The sequence below is a fragment of the Giraffa tippelskirchi genome, chromosome 1 (assembly GCF_054371585.1).
Source record: "Giraffa tippelskirchi isolate mGirTip1 chromosome 1, T2T-mGirTip1v1.2.pri, whole genome shotgun sequence".
In the NCBI taxonomy this organism is placed as follows: Eukaryota; Metazoa; Chordata; class Mammalia; order Artiodactyla; family Giraffidae; genus Giraffa; species Giraffa tippelskirchi.
This window is the reverse complement of record NC_137275.1, coordinates 22,777,228-22,800,104: the sequence shown is the minus strand read 5'-3', so window position 1 is coordinate 22,800,104 and position 22,877 is coordinate 22,777,228. Positions and strand designations below refer to the sequence as shown.

Sequence of the window (22,877 nt, the reverse complement as noted above, 5' to 3'; positions counted from 1 at the left end):
TAGGCTGCAGTACTCGTGGTCGCTAAGAGTCAGACACGACTGAGCAACTTCACTTTCATTTTTCACTTTTATGCATTGGAGAAGGAAATGGCAACCCACTCCAGTGTTCTTGCCTGGAGAATCCCAGGGACGGGGGAGCCTGGTGGGCTGCCGTCTATGGGGTCACACAGAGTCGGACACGACTGAAGCGACTTAGCAGCAGCAGCCCCTTTCTTGCCTAGTTAGCCCCTTTCCAGGAAAACCAGGCATTACGGGTGATCTCTGTTAATGCATAAATACGGATTATCATTCAACTTTTTCTGATATGAGGGTAAGTGGGTGGGGTGGGGAAGCTGTTTTTCTCAGACCAACAGTTCCATGGAACTGTTAAGTACCCACCCCTTCACTCATGCATCTCCCTGAGTCATTCTGGAAGCAACAACACTCAGAAATCCAGAACTCCACTTCCTGTGGACATCTAACTGTATCTTCCCTGTGCTGGTATGGAGAACCACTACAGTGTATGACTATGCTTACGCCGAGTTCATGGGAAAATGAGGAGACTTGGACATTGATATTTCATCCTTTTTATAAAATAATAGTAATAGTATACTATATAGTTGCTTTGTTAGTGTCTTTATTTGAAAAATAAATAAATAGATCTCCAAATTTTCTGTTTTCAAAATTTACTTGGAAACAATATACTTGGCTTATAAAGTATCCCTCCATGCTGGGTGATGTATGTACAGGTTTTACTTTTGGGAAATATTGACCAAGAACTTTCAATGCCTTCCAGTAAGTATGAAATAGGCTCTGCTGCCTTGGGGAGTGATTTATTCAGCACAAAGAAATCTTCACAATTAAGATTTCAGGAGCAGATTTAAAATATATTTGACTCATGACCACATTCTTGTTTCTCAGGTGCTGTTATCTTTTAAAAGTTAGCCCACGCTGCTACAGAAATTGTTTATCATTTAACCTTTCAGGCTATTTTAAATGCTTACAGCCTGGAACCGGGAGGGAAGAAAGGAGAGAGATTAATCATTGAAGAAAATGGCCTATGAAGTTCAAGTTTTATTGTCGATATTTTTAAAAAGAAATTAAAAACAAAAACTTCTGTGCTGAGTTTTTGATGGTTTAAAGAAGTGTTTGTGCTTGCTACTCAATAACATGATTTGCTGCATATCAAATCAGAAGCTAAAATATATTCAGATGTCAACTGGGATGCTTTCAATTTTTTTGCGATGCTGCTTTTCAGCATTTGATGAATACAGAAACATCAGCCAGAAGGACATTGAGGACAGCATAAAAGGAGAATTGTCTGGGCATTTTGAAGACTTACTACTGGCCATAGGTAAGCCCGTCAGTGCTTATAAACTGAGGTACTTTACACTTGTTTTAAATCAGTGTCAGGATCAGCTCTTTTCATCTCAGAATCCTGACTGATCCATCTTTATGCTCCCCAGAGCCCTCAGCACAGTCCATGGTACACACCATATGCTCAACAAATATTGCGAAATGGATGCAAGAAGATGTTCTCTGTTTAGGGCTTCCTTTGCCTTTTAACTTTGTGTTTATCTTGGTACCATGTTTGGATTATAAACTCCTTGAGAAAGAAAAATGTTACACTTCTACTGGCATTTTTATGGAGCCCCTTGAAAACATAGCTCTAAGCCCATATGGTAATTAATCATGTTTGGTTATTTTTGGAAGACGTCAGTGGCCTCCCAACATTAAACTCAGGACAGAACTACAGGCCTCCTCCTTGTTGGCTGTGCGAACGGGGAGAATCAGAAAGAAAATAAGTCACAGACTGAATCCGTGCCCGGAGAGACACAAGCAGACAAAAACATGGTTATGTAAGCTGATCTGTCTTCTCCATCAGGTCTCTGCAGTCGGTGCTTTTAGGCACCCAGAGAACACCTTGCAAGAAAGATGCATTCAGAGGAATGAGACACTCTTCAAAGACAGGATTCAGTGACCATTCTAGTCCGAGTCAGGCATGCGTGAGTGCTTAGTTACTCAGCTGTGTCCCACTCTTTGTAACCCCATGGACTGTGGCCCTCCAGTGTCCTCTGTCCATGGGATTTTTCAGACAAAAATACTGGACTGAGTTGCCATTTCGTCCTCTAGGGGATCTTACTGACCCAGGGATCAAACCCTTGTCTCCCGTGTTTCCTGCATTGCAGGCGGATTCTTTACCCACAACTCAATCTAAATGCTCATAAGCACACAGGATTGTTCAGAATCCTAAACTTCTCCAATTTCTGGTGACTGTTGGTCTTGTTTCTCCGCTAATGCCAGGGTAGGAGTACCTGTCCTCCACACACCTTATCATTTCACCAATGAAATGTCTTATCTGACATCAATCATAATAATTAATAGCTTCTCCGGTGAGATAAAGATAGCTGATATCTAAGGGCAACCTCCAGAGTGAGGCTCTGATTCATCTTTCAAATGTTAATTACCACCTCTGGAGGGTGGGAGGCGCCTCAAATTGTACTTTTTAAATAAACACTCGTCAGGCACTTACGACATGCTCCGCATTATGCTAACCTCTTGGCAAAGGTCAACCCATTTAAGCCTCATGACAATCCTATGGATGAGGGACTGTTATTATCCCCATAGGAGACCTGAGGTACCAAAAGGTTAAGTTCCTTTCCCAAGTTACTCAGGGAAAGTGTGGTGGAGCTGGGGTTCTAACCTAGGCATTTGGGCTCCACAGTCTGTGATGTTAACCAGCCTCTCCAATGTGCTTCAGGGGAAACAGAGATTGAAACCTGCATGTATCACCCCATCCACAGTGAAGTATTCTAAATTACAGAAAAAGTACCAGGGAGCAAGCCCTCCCTAAGGTTTGGGCTCTCTTCTCAGGATTTCCTTTGCATGTGTTATTTCATTAACTTCTGATCCTCTCTTCAGTGCCAAGAATAGAACTCTCGATCCAAAATGCTGCTTTAAAAAAAATACGTATACACACACACACACACACACACATATATATATGGGCTTCCCAGGTGGCACTAGTGGTAAAGGACTCACCTGCCAATACAGGGAACATAAGAGACACAAGTTCAGTCCCTGAATGGAGAAGATCCCCTGGAGGAGGGGATGGCCACCCACTCCAGTATTCTTGCCTGGAGAATCCCATGGACAGAGGGGCCTGGTAGGCTACAATCCATAGAGTTGCACAGAGTTGGACACAACTGAAGCATCTTAGCAAGCACATATGTGTGTGTATGTATAGGTGACTTGCTAAAAGACAGGCCAAGAAAGAATAAAAAGCTTCTTTTTCAATTAAAAAAAAATGAATCAGAGATCAGTCTCCATACTTAGCTCTGAGAATATTCCACTGTCAGTGATATAGCCAGTTAATTTTTTTTCATTTCATATTTTAATCTTTACATCAGTTTTGCTGCTTTTTACCTTGCCTGCTGTATTATTTGAAAATTTTTATTAAGATGTACAAATTCTCACTTCATTGAGCTAAGAGGCATTTTTGGAAATAGATATTGAATTATGCACTAAATTTGGGCTACAGTGTGTGTTATTTTATCAAGTGAAAGAAAGACTTTATAATTTAACTAATTTAAAGTTCAAGATATGTCTCACTTTCATTTTCTGTTTCAGTCTATCATTGGAATACATTTTTAAAAAGATCTTTATTGAGATAGAGCTCAAGTACCATAAAATTCACCCGAAGTATGCAATTCAGTGCTCTCTGGTTTCACAGAGTTGTGTAACTGTCACCAGAATCTAAGTTTGGGATCTTTCCATCAGCCCTCCAAGAAACCCTGCGCCCATTGATAGTCACTCCCCACTCCTCCCCACCCCTTGCAACCACTAGTTTCCTTTCTGTGTCAATAGATCTGCCTGTCCTGGCTATTTCATATACAAGGAATCTAATACACTCTGTCAACACATAGCTTTCGACACAAAAAACCATCTGAGTTCTAACATCTTAGAAATGCATGGTAGGAAGATCGCTAGTTGTCAAATCTGTACGTAGATAGGAAGAAGCTTTCTTCAAAAAGACTATTTCATTAGGGAGAAGAGTTTAATCTCAGAAATGTATACAGGAGTCTGAAAATCAAATAGAAAAAGCTTTTCTTTTATGGGGAAGAGATAAGCAGATCTTAGCAGAAGCCTTTTTTTTTTTAAGATTGATTTTTCACTGTACTGGGTCTTCGTTGCTGCGTGGGCTTTTCTCTAGTTGTGGCAAGGGGGGCTATTCTTTAGTTGTGGTGTGTGGGCTTATCATTGAGGTGCTGTCTCTTCTGGAGCAAGAACTCTAGGGTATGTGGGCTTCAGTAGTTAGAGCTCATGGGCTCAGTAGTCGTGGCACAGCATGTGGGATCTCCCCAGACCCAGGGATCGAACCTGTGTCCCCTGCATTGGTAGGCGGATTCTTAACCACTGGACCATCAGGAAAGCCCTAGCAGAAATTTTTAAGAAGTTGGACAAGCAAGGAGGCAGGATCGTTGGGGGTTGACAGGAAGCGTGTCTCGCCATGTCAGCTCGTTCTTAGGACAAGCTGAAAAGGAGGCATGTTTGGCATTTTGGTACTTGCTCAGTCTGGAGACCAAGCGAGGATTCAGGGGCCTGTGACAGGGGCCAGGGGAAGGCCTGAGAAAGTTTGGTCAAAAGAACAGATGGTAAGAAGCAGGCAACCATGAACTCTTGATCATCATAATGAACTTCAATAGACTCCCTGATTTTTTGGTATTTCCCCAAGTTTCTCTACTGGGGTTGAGTCTTACAGCAGGCTTCCTTATACTGTATATGCTACCACTTCCCCAAATATTCAGACATGAGGAGCAAATCTAGCAGTTAAGACCATAAAGCGAAGGACAAGATAAAGGATTATGGAAAGAAAGGATCCCCTGCATTTAGTTTGTGGGGAGCGAGATGATTGAAAGACTTAATAGGATAAAAGCAGGCATAAAAACTTTCAATCAAATGATTAAGGCTTGCTGAATGTAAGTTTGAGAAAAATAACGGTAATACCAATTCACATCCTTGATTTCTTCTCAGACAGTTTCAAATCTGTAAGTGTTATCGTGTTTGTCCCAGATTCCATGTATCTAATACATTTCTCTGTTTCCCTTAAGACACGGACACAAAAGGTCTTTTCACTTTCCTTAAAAGAGTCTGAAAGCCACTATGACAAAGCCACTGTTCTTGTTCTGATCTATAAAATTCATTATAAAATTCATTCGCTTTTGGTCAGCTTTCTACCTAGAAATCAAATTTCAGATGATAAAAGTAACTGTGTTGCAATAAGAAGATTTATTCCCTACAGACTTTTCTAGTCCTGGCTACTTTCACTTTAAAGGATAATTAATTTGCTCATGTTTTTGCCAGTTATCAGTTGTTGTTGTTTTTTTATTTCTGCTTTACTCATTATTTCAAAATAAAGAATTGAAAGATTTCAGTGTTTTTTTATGACTAAATTTAGATTACACGCACTGGTTATAATGTAATTAATCAGTCTATAAGTTCTAATTCAGTCACTTAAGAAAAAATCTTTCTGTTGGAAAAATTGGTTTTAAGTTGAGCTCCAGTGCTCCTATTTACCTAACAAGTTATTTGGAGCAACATCTCTGCAATCTTTAGACCCAAGCTATTCATCAGTAGTCAAAGATGTTAGAAATGGAGCAGCAGTACACCCTAGGGAGTTATCAAATGTAAGCGTAGGTGTTGGTGTGTCTGGGATCTGGAAATGAGTCAGCTGCTGTGGGAGTATCTTTGGCAGGTAATTTTATTTTCCCTGTGGCTAAGGATAATTACTGTGTTAAAGTTCCATGCAAATATGATGTTATAAGGCTTCAAAATTCAGGTTAAGCATTCGTTCATTCTTTCATTCTAAAGAAAAGCTAGGAGTGGGGAGGAGGAGAGTGGTATGGTTACCCAAAAAGGATCTTTTTAAAAAATGTATTACTATAGATTAACTCAATTTCTATTAAATGAAACTGAACTTTACTTTGCTTTTTTACAACAGTTCGCTGTGCAAGGAACACGCCTGCCTTTTTAGCTGAAAGACTGTACCAAGCTTTGAAGGTTGGTCTGGAAATTTCATTTATATTCTTAGCTTCCCTCAAGGAAAATGTAAAAATATTAGTTAATATTGATGGCATTTCCTATTTCTTTTCCATTTTGATAGAGTTCTCTTTTGTAGCTAATCTGTCTACTAATTTGGCTCAGAGGTTGATAATGAGTTTCCTAATCATTACAGAGGTAGGTACACTGAAGTGCTGACTAAATTATTTCTCCCACTTCACAGTAATGTAGGCAGTTGATTGGTTTTAGGACAACAGCCCTCAAACGTGATCCAGTGGCTTCTCAAGCTGCCTTCCGTAAACCACACTGAGCTAGCAGCCTTTCATGATGTAGAAACCCTGCTGTCTCGTCTGCTGTCACTTCTAGGTGGGGAGCTCTGTGAATCTGTTCAGTTCTTTCTCGTTTATACCGTCAGACCCTCAGAGTGAGCCTGGCATGCAGAAGATGCTGACTTCAGTTTCTTCCTGGACACTTCCTATAGAAATCCACGTGCCCTTTCAAAGCTGTGTCCACAGTAAATACAGCACTTGCGTCACCTCCCATCCCAGTCTTGCTCCGCATCCTGCCTTCAGTCACCTCAGTGGGTAACACCAACAGGAACTAGCCTTGCCCAACTCACTGAAGTTACCCCTGTCCTCCCCAACCTTGTTCTCTGCAACTCAGCCACATCAGCCTTCTTTCTGTTCCTTGATTACTCCAAGCGTCTACACATGTCAGGGTCTTGGCATTTGTCAGCTCTCTGCCTGGTGTGTGTCTCCTCCAGATCTATCTGTGGCTGCCTCCTTCTGATCTCTGAGGTCTCAGCTCATGTGTCCTCCCGAGAGAGGTCATCCCTGTCTGCCCAGGTCAACTGACTTCCTTTCATTCACACTCCATCCCGTCGTTCTCCGTACCATTAATTTACTGTCCTTACTGCCCACCTCCATCAGTGAGAACTCCACGAGAATGCGTGTTCTGTACGCATTTATTGAATGAATAAATGAATAGTGTCAGTATCCCCCTAACTGCTCAGCTAGAAATTCTACACTTCTCTCTCCCTCTTTCTTCTCAAACATCAGTTTTGTCAGTCTACCTTTACGAGCATCTCTTAAATCTATCAATTTTCTCCATCCCTACTACCATTATTGTAGATCAGGCCATCAACATCTCTTTCTCTCTCTCTCTCGGTTATATAATCACTTCTGGATGGATCTCAAAGCTTCCAGTCTTATTCTGTCATCTTCATCCTACTTTTTTCCTGAAATCCATTCTTCATACTGCTGCTGTCAAAGGAAACTTCTGAAACTACAAATCTGATCTGATCTCAACACACTCATTTTTAACAGACTGCAAATAGTTCTTCACACTCAGGATGAAGTCAGAATTTCATTTCATGGTTTATAAGGTCTGGCCTTTCCAGATGTATTTCTTGCTGTTCCTTCCTATTACTTATGTATCCTTAAATGTAGTATTATTTCTTGCCCTAAAGCATCACATATGCTGTTTCTTATATTGAAACATTTTTTTTCCTCTTCATAAGAACTCCATTCCTTCTTCTTCTGGCTGACTATTTAGGCCCCAGCTTAAATCCCACTTTCTCAAATAGTCCTTTCCTAATCCTTGATTAGCATATGGTAGGCCTCCCTAACATATGCTCCCATAGTACCCAGTACTTCCCATATGTCAGATTTTATTGTAATGGCCCATTTTCTCACCTGTATCCTTTACAAACCTGAAAGCTTAACAGGGGCGTCTCATCTCTGTTTTGAGCATTTAGCAATGCAATGGCAGAAAATGTTTCTTGAATAAATGAATGAGGTTGTTTGATGAAAAATGAGAGAAGGAGGGTCAGTGTGGTTGAATTAATTTGTGTACCATTATCAGTGTCTCATGAATAGAGATCCATGTGTTGTTTTGTGAGCAATGAGATTGGTCTCGTGGACACTTGCATTTCTTAACAGGGTGCCGGGACTGATGAGTTTACTCTGAACCGAATAATGGTTTCCAGATCAGAAATTGACCTTCTGGACATTCGAGCAGAGTTTAAGAAGCTTTCTGGCTACTCCCTGTATTCAGCAATTAAAGTAAGTCTCTTCTTAAAAATAGCAAAACATATCTTGCCTCTCTCTACCCATCGTCTTTCCCTTATAATCTTCAAAACATGGAGATTCGTGACTTAGGTTTCTCTCTCCTTGACAGTGTGTAAATGTGTTTTCTGAGTTATTTGTCAGCCATAAAAAGGAGTGAATTTGAGTCAGTGGTGATGCGGATGAATCCAGAGTCTGTCATACAGAGTGGAGTAAGTCAGAAGGAGAAAAACAAGTGTCATGTATTAATGCATAAATATGGAATCTAGAAAAATGGTGCTGAACCTATTTTCAGGGCAGGAATAGAGGTACGGATGTAGAGAATGGACTTATGGACACCAGGAGGGAAGGAGAGGGTAGAACAAATTGAGAGAGTACCATTGATATATGTACACTTATTTGGGTAAAATAGTTACTGGGAAGAGGCTGTGTAGCACATGGAGCTCAGCTCGATGCTCTGTGGTGACCCAGATGGATGGCATGGGGGTGGGTGGGAGGGACTTTTCAAAGGAAGGGTATATGTGTGTACATAAGGCTGATTCATGTTTTGTACAGCAGAAACTAACACAACATTGTAAAGCAATTCTATTCCAACCTAAAGATTAAAAAAAAAAAGAAACCTCAAAAAAAGAGTGACAAAATATTTCTTAAAGATAGTAATTATTTTTCAGCTCTAAAATCCTAGGTACATAAAAGGCACTCAACATTTTATTTTTTTCAGGTTTAGTGGCCACTGATGTTTCTTCTTTTGTGAATTGCATATGCAAATTGCTTATCTGTTTTCTTATATTGCATTGTTTTAATTTATTTCAGTTATTCTTTCTGGCAGTAGAACAAAAGTATGTAGTTTATATTTCCTCTTTGTTTTACACAAAAGATAACATGATTCTGCACTTTGGGGTTCTTTTCATTTCAGGAAAGAAGCTTTTTCATTCTTTTTTTTAACTTTTTATTTTGTATTGGAGTATAGCCGATTAATAAACCATGTTGTGATAGTTTCAGATGAACAGCGAAGGAACTCAACCATACATATACATGTATTGATTCTCCCCAAAATTTCCCTCCTGTCCAGACTGCCACATAGCATTGAAGGTCTTTGTTGGTTATTCATTTTAAATACATCAGTGTGTACACGTCCATCCTAAACTCTCTAACTGTCCCTTCCCTCCACCCTTCCACCTGCCAGCAACCATAAGTTCAGTCTCTAAGTCTGTGAATCTCTTTCTGTTTTGTAAGTAAGTTCATTTGTATCATTTCTTTTTAGATTCCACATATAAGGGATGTCTTAAAATATTTCTCCTTCTTTGTCTGACTTACTTCACTCAGTATGACACTCTCTAGGTCCACCATGCTGCTGCAAATGGCATTATTTCTTTCTTTTTAATGGCTGGGTAATGTTCCATTGTATGTATGTACCATATCTTCTTTACCCATTCCTTTGTCGATGGATATTTAGGTTGCTAGGAAGCTTTCTCATTCTTTTTAACGGCTGCATATCATTCCATTGTTTGTATATTTGTACCTACCACATCAACAGATGTTTCAAGTTTCTTGCTCTTCTAAACAACACTGCAATACACATACGTGATTTTCTTAGGTACAAGTGTATCTGAGGGATGAGTGCTCAAAAGTAGGTAGGAGTGCTGAGATAATGTCAATACACCTATAATTTTGATTTGTTGATTTGTTGTTCAGTTACTAGTCGTGTCCAACTCTCTGTGACCCCATGGACTGCAGCATGCCAGGCTTCCCTGTCCTTCACTATCTCCAAGGACAGGGAATTTTGGTAAATATTATCGATTGACTTCCACTGGACCTCAATTAATCAACTAGATTTGTTCACCAAAATCATTTTTTTTTTAAATGAGAGCTGTTGTTTCTGCACTAAACCTTTGCAGGAAAAGATAACATGCTTAAATTGAAAAAAAAAGTATTTGAAAAGGCAACTGTCTGGTTGCACCTGGGGCTTAGCACAGATTTCATCAACTGCTCACACTCAATGCAATTTGAATCAATTCTGACACATTACAATAGTTCCAATCAACAGAGGAAGATACAATAATGTTAACTAAATTGTACTTACCAAGGCAGAAAAGGAGACATATACATTTTATAAAGATTTCCAGTAACAAGGTTGAAACATGAAGAGGTCCTTTGGTTCACCCTTGGCAAACCAGAAAATACAATTAACTCTAGCTCTCCCTCTCCAGATGGCCTGGGTAATTGAGGCTTATTGTATTAGGAAACATGTAAGCAATGTGTATCTTGATAGAAAAGAAAAATCCATTGCTGAAGAGTTCAGTGTGGAATTTAAAATTATCTTAGGTTTCTTCATTTTTGTTGCCTAACATAGATTATTAAGTAATTTCATTCTGCTTTCAGTATTGATGAATAGAATCTTTGTGTCTATCATCCCCACCTTGGCTTCGGTCTTCCTCTTCCTTCTGCCTTTAATTTAGACATTTCTCTGCTCATTAACACATTTCTCAGGTGATGATTAGAGGGGAGAAGAGGAAGAAAGTAGGTGAAAAACAAATGTGTCTTTTAATACTAAGACATTTTGAAAAATTGGATGAAATTAGTTTTTGGTAGATTTTCTTGATCAACCAATTAAGTATCTATCTAAAAAATAACTTGATTTCAGAGTCTTTAAGGGAAAACATAGTAGCTGCCCTCAGTTAGTTCCTAATTTATGTGTAGACTTGAGGTAGACATAAATAAAGCAGTTTCAAGATAACAATCATATTTCATATTGGTACTGCATGCTAAATAGTGAGATTGTAAGTGGAAAGAAATTTGAAAAAAGGATAAAGTAGGCTGACAAAATAATGTGAAACAGCATAAAATGAAATATTAGATGTGGGGTATATGCCAAAGCCTTTGACTGTGTGGATCACAATAAACTGTGGAAAATTCTGAAAGAGATGGGAATACCAGACCACCTGACCTGCCTCTTGAGAAATCTGTATGCAGGTCAGAAAGCAACAGTTAGAACTGGACATGGAACAACAGACTGGTTCCAAATAGGAAAAGAAGTACGTCAAGGCTGTATATTGTCAGCCTGCTTATTTAACTTATATGCAGAGTACATCATGAGAAACACTGGGCTGGAGGAAGCACAAGCTGGAATCAAGATTGCCAGGAGAAATATCAATAACCTCGGATATGCAGATGATACCACCCTTATGGCATAAAGTGAAGAGGAACTAAAGAGCCTCTTGATGAAAGTGAAAGAGGAGAGTGAAAAAGTTGGCTTAAAGCTCAACATTCAGAAAACTAAGATCATGGCATCCGATCCCATCACTTCATGGCAAATAGATGGGGAAACAGTGGAAACAGTGTCAGACTGTATTTTTTGTGGCTCCAAAATCGCTGCAGATGGTGATTGCAGCCATGAAATTAAAAGATGCTTACTCTTTAGAAGGAAGGTCATGACCAACCTAGATAGCATATTAAAAAGCAGAGACATTACTTTGTCAACAAAGGTCTGTCTAGTCAAATCTATGCTTTTTCCAGTGGTCATGTATGGATGTGAGAGTTGGACTATAAAGAAAGCTGAGCACCAAAGAATGGATGCTTTTGAAGTGTGGTGCTGGAGAAGACTTGAGAGTCCCTTGGACTGCAAGGAGATCCAACCAGTCCATCCTAAAGGAGATCAGTCCTGGGTGTTCATTGGAAGGACTGATGTTGAAGCTGAAACTCCAATACTTTGGCCACCTGATGCGAAGAGCTGACTCATTTGAAAAGACCCTGATGCTGGGAAAGATTGAAGGCAGGAGGAGAAGGGGACGACAGAGGATGAGATGGTTGGATGGCACCACCAACTCAATGGACATGAGTTTGGGTAAACTCCAGGAGTTGGTGATGGACAGGGAGGCCTGGTGTGCTGCAGTTCACGGGGTCACAAAGAGTTGGACACAACTGAGCGACTGAACTGAACTGATAGAGGAATAATAGAGGAATTGAGAGTAAAAGATGTTTGGGATTAGATAGAGAATCTTCCCAGGCTCCTCTGTCCATGGAATTTTCCAGGTAAGAATACTGGGGTCTGTTGCCATTTCCTACTCTAGGGGATCTTCCCAATCCAGAGATTGAACCCACGTCTGTTCCATTGGTGCACGAGTCCCAGATGGCGCTAGGGGTAAAGAACCTGCCTGCACATGCAGGAGACATAAGAGATTCAGGTTCCATCCTGGGTCGGGAAGATCCCCAGGAGAAGGGTATGGCAACCCACTCCAGTATTCTTGCCTGGAGAATTCCATGGACAGGGGAGCCTGGCAGGCTACAGTCTGTAGGGTTGCAAAGAGTCAAACACAACTGAAGCAACTTAGCACACAGCACATTTCTTAGGGAAATTAGTTTGGAGCTTACCTTTCAGGTTAAGTGTTGAGTGCCTTATGAGCCTGGTGCTATGCTCGTCAATAGAGTCTGAAAGGTGAGTGCTCTAGAAACATATGTATGATGAGAAGTAGAAGGATAAGAATTAATAAGGTGTTTGATTGATTAGGAGCCTACCTTGGGAATATGGAAAAATACAATCTGAGTGGCAAGATCCATTCAGTTGAAAGAGAGCCTTGAGAACAGGAAATTTGTATTCCATTCATTCAATTTAAAATACTTACTGAAAGTATATTATGTTCCAAGCTAAGGGTTACAATTATAAGTAAAGAAAAAAAGTTTTCTGCCCTAATGGAATTAGAAATAAATGTAAAATTACAGCCATGTTCAATGTAAAGGAAAGAGAGATTGTGCTATAAGATCACATAACAGGAGGATTTGACCTACAGGAAGGTTTTGATTCAGATCTGAAAATGATTACACTTAACAAGGCAAAGGTTGTGGGGGTCAGAATTCAGCACAGCATTCTAACAAAAGGAGTCATGAGTGGAAAGACCTCATGGTGGAAGAAACGTAATGAAAAACGAGACTGGAGGGACCGGATCATGCAGGGCCTTTTTGGCAATGTTTAAAGATTTGTCTTTTGCTTAAGAGTGAGGGGAAGCCATTGAAGTGTTTAAATTTTAATCAGATATTGTCATGACCAGAAGTACGTTTAGAAAAGATCTCGTGACTGTGGAGAATGAATTGGACATAAGATAGAAGGGATGTGGGGTGATGGGTTACTGTATTAGTCATATTAGAGTAGCTCTGATCCAAAATAGTGATGCAGAGCTACTGCTAATACAAAGAGAGGAAAAAGCAAAGACTCAAAAGATACCTAGGAGTTAAAATTTCAAATGACTCAATGTGACATCTTGTGAAAAGAAAGGAGAAGGAGTTGAGGATGACTCCCAGGTGTCTGGGGCTTCCCGGGTGGCTCAGCGGTAGAGAATCCACCTGTAGTGCGGGAGCTGCAGGAGACACGGGTTCAATCCCTGGGTCGGGAAGATCCCCTGGAGGAGGGCATGGCAACCCACTCAAGTATCCTTGCCTGGAGAATCCCGTGGACAGAGGAGCCTGGCAGGGGCACAGTCCATAGGATCGTAAAGAGTCAGACACAACTTAAGTGATTTAGCACACATGCTCCTTTCCTTACAAGTAGACCAGGTTTTCAGTGGGTTTTTTTTTCCCCTTTTGGGAGAGTCAGGGAGAAAGTTCCACATGTTAAGTTCGAGATGTCTTTTGTCAAGTTAAAAACAAATGCACAATGTAAGAGTTGTGAGTTACATTTTATTTGGGGCAAAATGAGGACTGCAGCCCAGGGAATCTCACTTCAGATAGCTCTGAGGAACTACTCCAAAGAGGTGGAGGTGGGGAAGGTCAATATATATGTGATTTTGGTTAAGGGGGAGTTCATGCAATCAAGCGCTTATTTTACAAAAGGTTTTCTGCTAGTCATGAGGAACTGATGTCACCATGAAGGGATTTAGTGACTTTCTAGATATGAGGAAATGCAAGGATTGGGTTCATAAAATCAGTTCCTAAAATTGTCTGTCTGAAGACCTGTTCTGCCAGTTTTCCCGGAGCACAGAGTGGCTCATTCCTGACTTCCACCCTAAACTTCCTCCAGGGGATGTTGAAGGACAGCAGCTGCAGCAGCACATGATTTAACCCTTGTAGAGGTAGATGGCAAATGCCCATGACAAGTTACAACTTGTAATTGACACTTCAAAACATGCAAATAGAGATGGCGAGTTGTAGCTAGTGGTATGGGATATATTTTCAGAAATAATTATGTCACTGAATCTTTGGACATGCATGCAAATTCTCTAGGGAGAAAATATAGATTAAGAAAAAATGTAATACGAATTTTAAGTGACAAATTGGGATTTAAGCATTACTAGCAGTGACTGGCTAAAGAGTGGAGGATGAGTCTACAAAGAAGACAGAAGAGGAGATGGCAGAGAGGAAGGGAGAAAAGTCAGAACTACTTACAGGATAAGAGAGGGCTACTTGCTTAATGGGTATGATGGTCATTGAACCCGTTTCCCAAAACAAGAAGCATTAACACCTTGGAAAAAATGCATTGAGAATCCAAGGAAACTAATGACAAGAGATGAGAGCCTAGAATAGATTTGTTGTGATCAGAATGGAGAAAGATTGGGAGAGGAGAGAACCACTGGTACCGCTGTTAAAAATAGGCCAACAGAAACATTTAGTTTCTTAAGAACAATTAATATGGCCTAATTAGGAAGCTGTAAATTATGTTTAAAGGTTTTGAAAATACATTGATATTTTGGGATAACAATTTCTAAAACTCCATAAAATAGAATTGTTCATTCATATAAAGGACTTCGCCTTCCAATATAGAGGATTTGAGTTTGAGCCCTGATGAGGGAGCTAAGATCTCACATGCCTGGTGGCCAAAAAAACAAAACATAAGATAGAAACAATATTGTAACAAATTCAATAAAGACTTTAAAAGTGGTCCACATCAAAAAAAAATCTTTTTTAAAAGAATACCTATTTTCCTGCAAGACATAAAGGAATAAAGGCAGGAGAAAAGGATGAACATTTATTGTCTACAGTGGATCAGAATTTTATGTTTAGTTCTGTGTTAAACTACTTGGATATATTTTCTCAGCTAACTAATAGAACCCCTAATACTTGTTTACAGCTTTGATCAGAGATGGCTAGAGGGAGCTGTTTTAATACAAAGCCAGAGGATTGCTGACTTGTCAGTGATTCAAGAGATCATTATATAGGGCAAAGCAAAACTTAAAAACTATAATTTATATAAAACAGAAGAATGTGTATTAAGGCCGGTTGTGTCTTATTATGAAAGCAATGCTTAATCTCATCTCTAAATGACCCTTCTTCATTGCCTCCTCTACCTTACTACAATACAAATTTTAAGTGATAAGAAGTTGCCTTGCATCAATAGGAATAATGTGAGGATGTTAAGCAATATTGGTCAAAAGCCAAGTTTTATCACAGATGCTATGCAAACATTTTGCCTCTGCTACATAACAAACATAGCAACTTGTACTTTAAGCCTCAGTCTCCTTGATGGCTCAGTGGTAAAGAATCTGCTTGCCAATGCAGGAGACGCAGGAGGCACGGGTTTGATCCCTCGGCCGGGAAGATCCCCTGGCATAGGAAATGGCAACCCACTCCAGTATTCTTGCCTGGAGAATTCCATGGACAGAGAAGTCTGGTGGGCTTCAGTCCATGGGGTCACAAAGAGTTGGACATGAATGAGCAACTGAGCACAACTGAGATCTTTTCTGAACCGAGATCTTTTTTGGCCCTCCTAGAAGAGAGGAACTGGGAAACATGCCTTATGGGAAGGTAGTTCATTTCACTTTCTTAAGTCAGGAAGTATAGAATAGGGTTAAGCAGCCCAGTTAACTGGCTCTGAATTCTGATTCTGTGCTTATTCTCTATATAACCTGGGATAAATATCCTAACCTGTGTCTTTCTCATTTTACTTCTTGGTTAAATGGAGATAGTTATGGTACCTACCACACAGTTGTTGTAAGGGTTAAAGTAGTTAACCTTTAGAAGAGCAAGTGTTTGATAAGTATTAATATAAATATAATAAAATCATATTTCTTAAAAGTTTGGTGAGAAAATTAAGCTTATGTAATTGATGTACTCTTCTTTTTTTAAAAAACCCGAGTTGACATTTAACTGCAATATATCATGCAGAATTTAAGTATTATATATGGTAAAGAAGATGCTGGGCTGGAACGCGATTTCCCACAGATATGACTGGATGATGGAATTGCAAGTGCCTGTTACTAAATGGTACAGGTCATGAGCTTCCCACGCCGGTGACTCCCCTAGTGCTGTGGGATTCGATTCATCCATGGTCCCCTCATTATTTACACTGTGTCTCTCCTTCTCTCCACCTGTCCTGTCCCTTGCAGTCGGATACTTCTGGAGACTATGAGATCACACTCTTAAAGATCTGCGGAGGAGATGACTGAGTCAAGAACATCCTTTCCAAAGGCTGCCTGCTCCCATGATGGGCATTTTCCTCAGCTCTGCTTACTCCTTTTTCATGGTATTTACAAGTACAAGCAAGTGTCCACAATAACCTGTTTTTAACAGAAATTCTCATTGTTCCATAATAATAACAACCACAAAAAGTGATTGTTGTCATCGAACATCTCATCATAATGTAGCCACTTATAAATGAAATTTTTAAATGAAATTAAAGATCTGCTAATACTAGCCAAATTGCATTTCTGCTTTGGAAGTGAGAATCTTTGTATAGTTCTAAAGCACTCAACGCCAAACAGTATAATAAGAGTTGTTGCCTATGTAAAAGGTGATCTGTCTGTTAGTTTTTATCATCTGCCAGCATTGTTTGGTACCTGGTGCCAATGACTAAAGATATTTTAAAACATGTTTTTGTTATAAAAGCTGTGGTTGCTTCAATTTATCTATTGTCTTATTAATCACATTCATCTTTAAGAAAGAAATAAAAATGAATATCTGTGTAATCCTGGCCTCCCTTTTCTAGTTTGATCAAGCTAGAGGAGTGGCAATGCATGAGAAGTTATTTTAGCCCTCAGAAAACATCCACTAAACTCTTGATCTAACCACTGCCCATCTGAATAGCGAACATGACTTGTGGTTGTTTCATGCTAAATACTACTTTCCCAGAATGGGTATTTAGAATCAAATTTCTTAGGTATCTTTTTCCTCTAAAATAAGTTTGCAAGACTACACACTTTTAGAAATCTTTTATGTTATTTTTGAAAGGGACCTAAGATGAAATACTGAAAGGAAATATATAAGGAACAAAGTTCTAGTTAGAGTTATGAGCCTGAGCAGAAATAGAAATGATAGATGTGTGAAAAATAGAAAGAGTGATGTGTGAGTTCAGAACTTTTAATCAGTGGGTTCCACACTTCAACATTTCAGAGACCTTTCACAAAGATGACGAAGAAGTTATTTCTTGTCCTGAGATTTCCAAAATGCATATGGGAATAAAGCACAGGGATTTAGAATCTACATGCCAGGTTTTGACATCCTGCCTTAGAAAGTGAAAGTGAAAGCCGTTCAGTCGTGTTCAACTCTTTGCAACCCCATGGACTGTACAGTCCAAGGAATTCTCCAGGCCAGAATACTGGAGTGGGTAGCCTTTCCCTTCTCCAGGGGATCTTCCCAACCCAAGGATCAAACCCAGATCTCCCACATTGCAGGCAGATTCATTACCAGCTGAGCCAACAGGGAAGCCCAAGAATACTGGAGTGGGTAGCCTATCCCTACTCTAGGAGATCTTCGCGACCCAGGAAGCGAACCGGGGTCTCCTGCATTGCTGGCAGATTCTTTACCAACTGAGCTTCCTGCCTTACCATACAGCCAAATAAATAAATATTAAAAAAATAAAATGGTGATAATTATAGCACTTACTTCTTTCCTTCTCCTAGTTTTAAGTAAAATAATGCCTGTGAAGCACTTAGCCCTATGCCTGAACTTGATACGTGTTCAGTGACTGCGTTATCATTTACTATTAGCAAGCAACATCAAAATGATCATGACAGCATTGCAGCTATTCTTCAACAGACTTCAGTCCATCTATCACGTGCCATCCCCTGTGCTAAGTAAGTGTTGGATACAACAAAGGAGCTAAGACTCATTTACTTTGGCCAGAGAGCTTTAAAATCTGTTTAGGGAAGGAGACCGATGTGGGTGGGACTTACCGTGCAGGAGGAGGTGACCAGTGACAAGGGCTAGACTATGAAGGTCTCACAGACCATGCTAAAGAGTTTACGAGCAAGGGAGAGTCATGGAAGGAGCATTCCAGGAGGATTTCAATCAGGGAAATGATGTTAAATTTTTGATCAAGGAGGAAGAATGTGTGAGAGAAGAAAGCTAAAGGCAGGGAGCCCACTTGTCACATTAGTTCTTTAATCAATATAGAAGTGTCAGCCTGAGCTAAGATAATGGCAAGGGAGAAAAGGAAGAAAAATACACTCATTTAAGTATTAGAAGATAAATTCCTCTAAAAATTGATAGCACACAGTAATCAAAAGAGTCAGGTGTCATGTATGCCCTCAATTTTGGTTTAAGTGAGTAAGTGTATCACTGAGCAATAAATCATTGCTAATACTCATTGAGTGCTTATTGTATAGCTATATTAAACAGTGTAGTATATATTAAATCATTCATCCTCAAGGAACTTTCCAGTGTAGGCATTAACTCAAAGACACAGGAACAGAGGCTGAGAGAAATCAAGTATGTTGCTCATTGGAAGAGACAAGATTTAACCCAAGCAGTCCAACTCAACTGTGTCCAGGCCATTAACCACTATTTTCCCTTAGTATTTATCCCATTCTAAGGCCACTGTCCTTTTCAACCTTAGAACTTAGCTGTTTGAATGAAGGGATTTTTGTCTGTTGCCTTCTCTGCTGTATCCCTAATGTTTAGTACATACACACATACTATTGGGTGTTTATAGAAGTTTCATCACATAGGCTTGATCAATCATTAAGTCTATTTTCAGCCCTTTCCCTTCTTAGGAATCTGAGGGACAGGGCTGAAAATTCCAAACCTCTAAACATGGCTTGTTCTTTCCCATGACCAGCCTTCATCCAGGAGTCCATCCAGAGCCGCCTTTTTAGCAAAGGCCAAATATTAGGACAAAAGATATTCCTAGTGTTCTTATCACTTAGAAAATTACAAGGGTTTTAAGAGCTCTGTGCCAGGAATGAGGGGGCAGAGACCAATATATAATGTTTTCTGTTATCTCACCAGGAATTCCCTGTGTACTCCTTCATAAACCACTGTGAGTGTCAATGTAAATGTTATCCATCTCTAAATTTCTAGCCCAGTTCCCTAGTCATAGTAGGTATGTGGCCAATTTTAATGACAATGATTTGTAAAGTGGGATAGTAGATCTTTCCTATCATTTGTACCAGGTTGATGTAAGGAGCACTTGAAACGATGATTGGAGCTGCCATGAAAAGTATTACATGTGATTCAAGTGTGATATGAAATTGTAGACTTAATATTAAAAGAATCAATTTTTGTTGTGTATATGGATCAAGGACTTACTAGGTACTGAGTACTGTGCTAGATCTTTTAGATCTCATTTATTCTTGGAGCCAGGTCATATGTGTCATTATTTCTATTTACAGATGAAGAAGATGAGACTCGGAAAGTATTTACTTGCACGCATGTTGCATGCTAAGTTGCTCCAGTCCTGTCCAACTCTGCAACCCTATGGACTATATAGCCTGTCAGGCTCCTCTGTCCATGGGACTACTAGCCCAAAGTTACACAGCAGAGAAACCAAGGTTTCCCTTGGTTTCCCAATACAGATGGTGTTTGTGTATGAGTGCGCATGAAGAAAGATAAGAACATGAAGGGAGTGGTGATCGCTGGACAGAACCCTGCAGAGAGAAAGGAACATTGAGATAAGGAAAGATTCCAGGGAAAGCTCTCCTCTCATCCTCTGGCCTCCTGTACATCAGGCCAGCTGGTGGCTGATGGATTCTGATGATTCTGATGGAATGTGGTTATCTCAAGATGTAGGGTTATTGTTAGTGACCCATTCAAAGAACTGCAATATTTATTTTTAAATATTTAATACATATTTAAATACATGAAAATGAGAAAGGCAGTATATGGCCCAGGGCAGTGCCTGGTTTAGTTCATGGGCCCTGGGGTCACGATGCCCTCATCTGTGACTGTAGGCCAATTACCTTGCTAAGTCACACACTCCTCACCCTTAAAATGGGGACAATAATGGTTTGTACCTCGTAAAGTTATTCTAATAATTAAGTGAGGAAACATTTAAAAGCTGTTTTGCATAGTGCCTAGCATACGGTAAGCCCCCAGTAAATGTCAGCCCAGGTCATGTTATTGTTATCCAAGGGCCATGTTTTCTTATTGCCTCCAATTTCCACAAGGTGGCAGGTCGAGTTCAAAGTGGACCCCATGGCTCTGTGTCCCAAAGGCAAAACCTATTTTAATGGTTTCACAATAACGGGGCCCCAAATGAATTGTTCGAAAACATGTTCATTGTCTGTAGAATGTTTGTTACCATCCAGGCATCTTATTGTTGCTGTAAAACCCATCTTAATGGAACGTGTGTATCATTTAATTTCATCCTGTTGTTTCTCAAGATTCCCAGGACCATCTGCATTTACATGAAATGCATCTTAAATCTTCCAGGGGCCTCTCGGCTAAGTGAGTACGTTCAAGTCATCTCATTGCACGCTGTTTAGTCTCTGAAAGGCTGTGAAAAGGAGAAAACTAGCAAGCTGGAATGAGTCCTGGTCTTGGTGAACTGCAGAAGGCAGGAGATTTGTGCACCTCGTCCTGGAGTGAGAGGGTGCTTGGTCTATTTGTGAGGAGCTACCAAAAAATGACAAATGGAGATTTGAATAGGGGCTTGTCTAACCTATTTGTAAGAGCATATTGAGAGAAATGTTTAACTCATAAAATTTCAGATTTTTCTTCTGTGTATCCTCTCCTTTTTCCATTCTCCCAATTTCATGTCATACTGATAGCCTCCAATTTCTACAATTTTGCTTCATCTTTGACACACTGGTTTTGGGGTCAGGGCAAACTGGGTCCAAATCCTGTCTCTGCTACTCATTATAGCAGCGTTTATAGCAGTAAGGATTTGACAAACACTTAGCGTCTTTATACCTCAATTCTTTTTTTTTTCCCTTTGGCTGCTCTGAGTCTTTGTAGCTGCACACAGACTCTTTGTTGCTACGTGCGGGCGTTCTCTAGTTGCAACGCTGCTCTCTAGGGTGCAGTGGTGTGTGGTTGCAGGTTGCAGTGGTGTTTGGGCCTCTCATTGCAGCGGCTCCTCTTGTTGGGCATGGGCTCTAGGCGCTCAGGCTTCAGTAGTTGCGTGCTTGGGCTTAGTTGCCCAGCAGCATGTGGGATCTTAGTTTCCAGACCACGAATCAAACCTGTGTCCCCTGTATTGGCAGGCAGATTCCTAACCACTGGACCACCAGAGAAATCTCCCTCAATTCTTTTAATTTTTTAATTGAGGTGGCATTGATTCATAACACTATCTAAGTTCCACGTTACAATGTTATATCTCTAGTTCTATATACCCTACAGCATCAATTCTTTACCTGAAAATAACAAAACCTACCTGAAAGAATTGTGAGGATTGAATGAAATAAAGCATGCGAAGAATGTAATTCAATCAGAAATAGTTACTAGTAATTAGACTAACATAGCCTTGCCCAGAAAATGGCAGATAGAAGGAGCTCAATAAGCATTTGTAAAAGAAACATTAATAAATGATGTTTATTTTAGTACCACACAGTTACAATAACTCTAAGACTGGCCTTGGAAGTCTCCAAGGAGAACACTTACTGGAATCAGTGTGATTTTGTCAACTGTGTCCTCTGGTGACTGAGTCAAAGATGTAAAACTTCTCTGGCTTAATTCCCACTCATCACTTGATAAACTATGTGACATGTGAGCAATCAATTTACTTAACCTCTCTGTGCCTTAGTTTCCTTATCTGTAAAACCGGAATGGCAGTAGCATTTAATGGCTCAAGTTCAGGTAAGTGTGAGGTTTCAGTAAGTCAGTTTAGGTAAAGTACTCAGCCTAGAGCCTGCTGTGGGCTTCCCAGGTGGCGCAGTGGTAAAGAATGCAGGAAACTCAGTGCCTGAGTCGGGAAGATCTCCGGCGTAGGAAATGGCAACCCACTCCAGTATTCTTGCCTGGAAAATCTCATGGACAGGAGCCCGGTAGGCTACAGTTTACGGGGTCACAAAGAGTCAGACAGGACTCAGCACAGAGCTTGCCATACCTTAAATGCTCAATAAATGTTAGCTGTTATTCTCTGGCTCACTTTGGAAGACCTATAGTTGCTTCTCCATGATTCACTTGGGGGATTTTCAGATGTTGTGAAGTGAACTCTCCTAGTTTGTAATTGAAAAGAAGATAAACCAGATCTCTTGGCCATTTCCTGCCTTTGAAACCTCATGTTTTATGAACCACGGAAAGTACCACAAATTTCTTTTCAACCCACCCCAGCAAACTGACAAATTCGGATCTTTTTCACCCACTCTCTGTACATCTCCCATGGGACTGTGAAAATAAAGGAAGTATTCGTTGCCTTGTGCGTAAGCTGTTTTCCTAGCGTCTATTTCTTCTGAGTTTCGACAAACTCAGCTTTCTGCCAGTTTCATCTACCAGAGGATCAGCCCTGCTCCAAGACCAGAGTTTGCCTGTTTCTGTGGATTTTGCAAAGTCAAAAGTGGGAGAGAGGAGACTTTCAAGCGAGAAGGAGAGTTACAGAGTAGGAGTGGCATTGAAGGGCTGGTGCAATAAACAGTAAAAAGAAATCCCAAACTCTCAAACCCAGGACACCAAAACAGCCCATTCTGCTGC

The 22,877-nt window shown here is 40.2% G+C and overlaps 1 protein-coding gene across 1 annotated transcript in view; it reads left to right on the top strand.

The window, feature by feature from the left end:
* ANXA3 (annexin A3) overlaps window positions 1-16,996 on the top strand; it is a 65,127-nt gene extending 48,131 nt beyond the window's left edge. Inside the window, exons 10-13 of the mRNA XM_081584191.1 lie at window positions 1,238-1,333; window positions 5,981-6,039; window positions 7,980-8,102; window positions 16,418-16,996. Of these exons, the coding sequence (XP_081440317.1) occupies window positions 1,238-1,333; window positions 5,981-6,039; window positions 7,980-8,102; window positions 16,418-16,477 (338 nt within the window). The 3' untranslated portion in view covers window positions 16,478-16,996. The remainder of the gene's footprint in view (window positions 1-1,237; window positions 1,334-5,980; window positions 6,040-7,979; window positions 8,103-16,417) is intronic.
* Window positions 16,997-22,877: the final 5,881 nt, after the last annotated feature.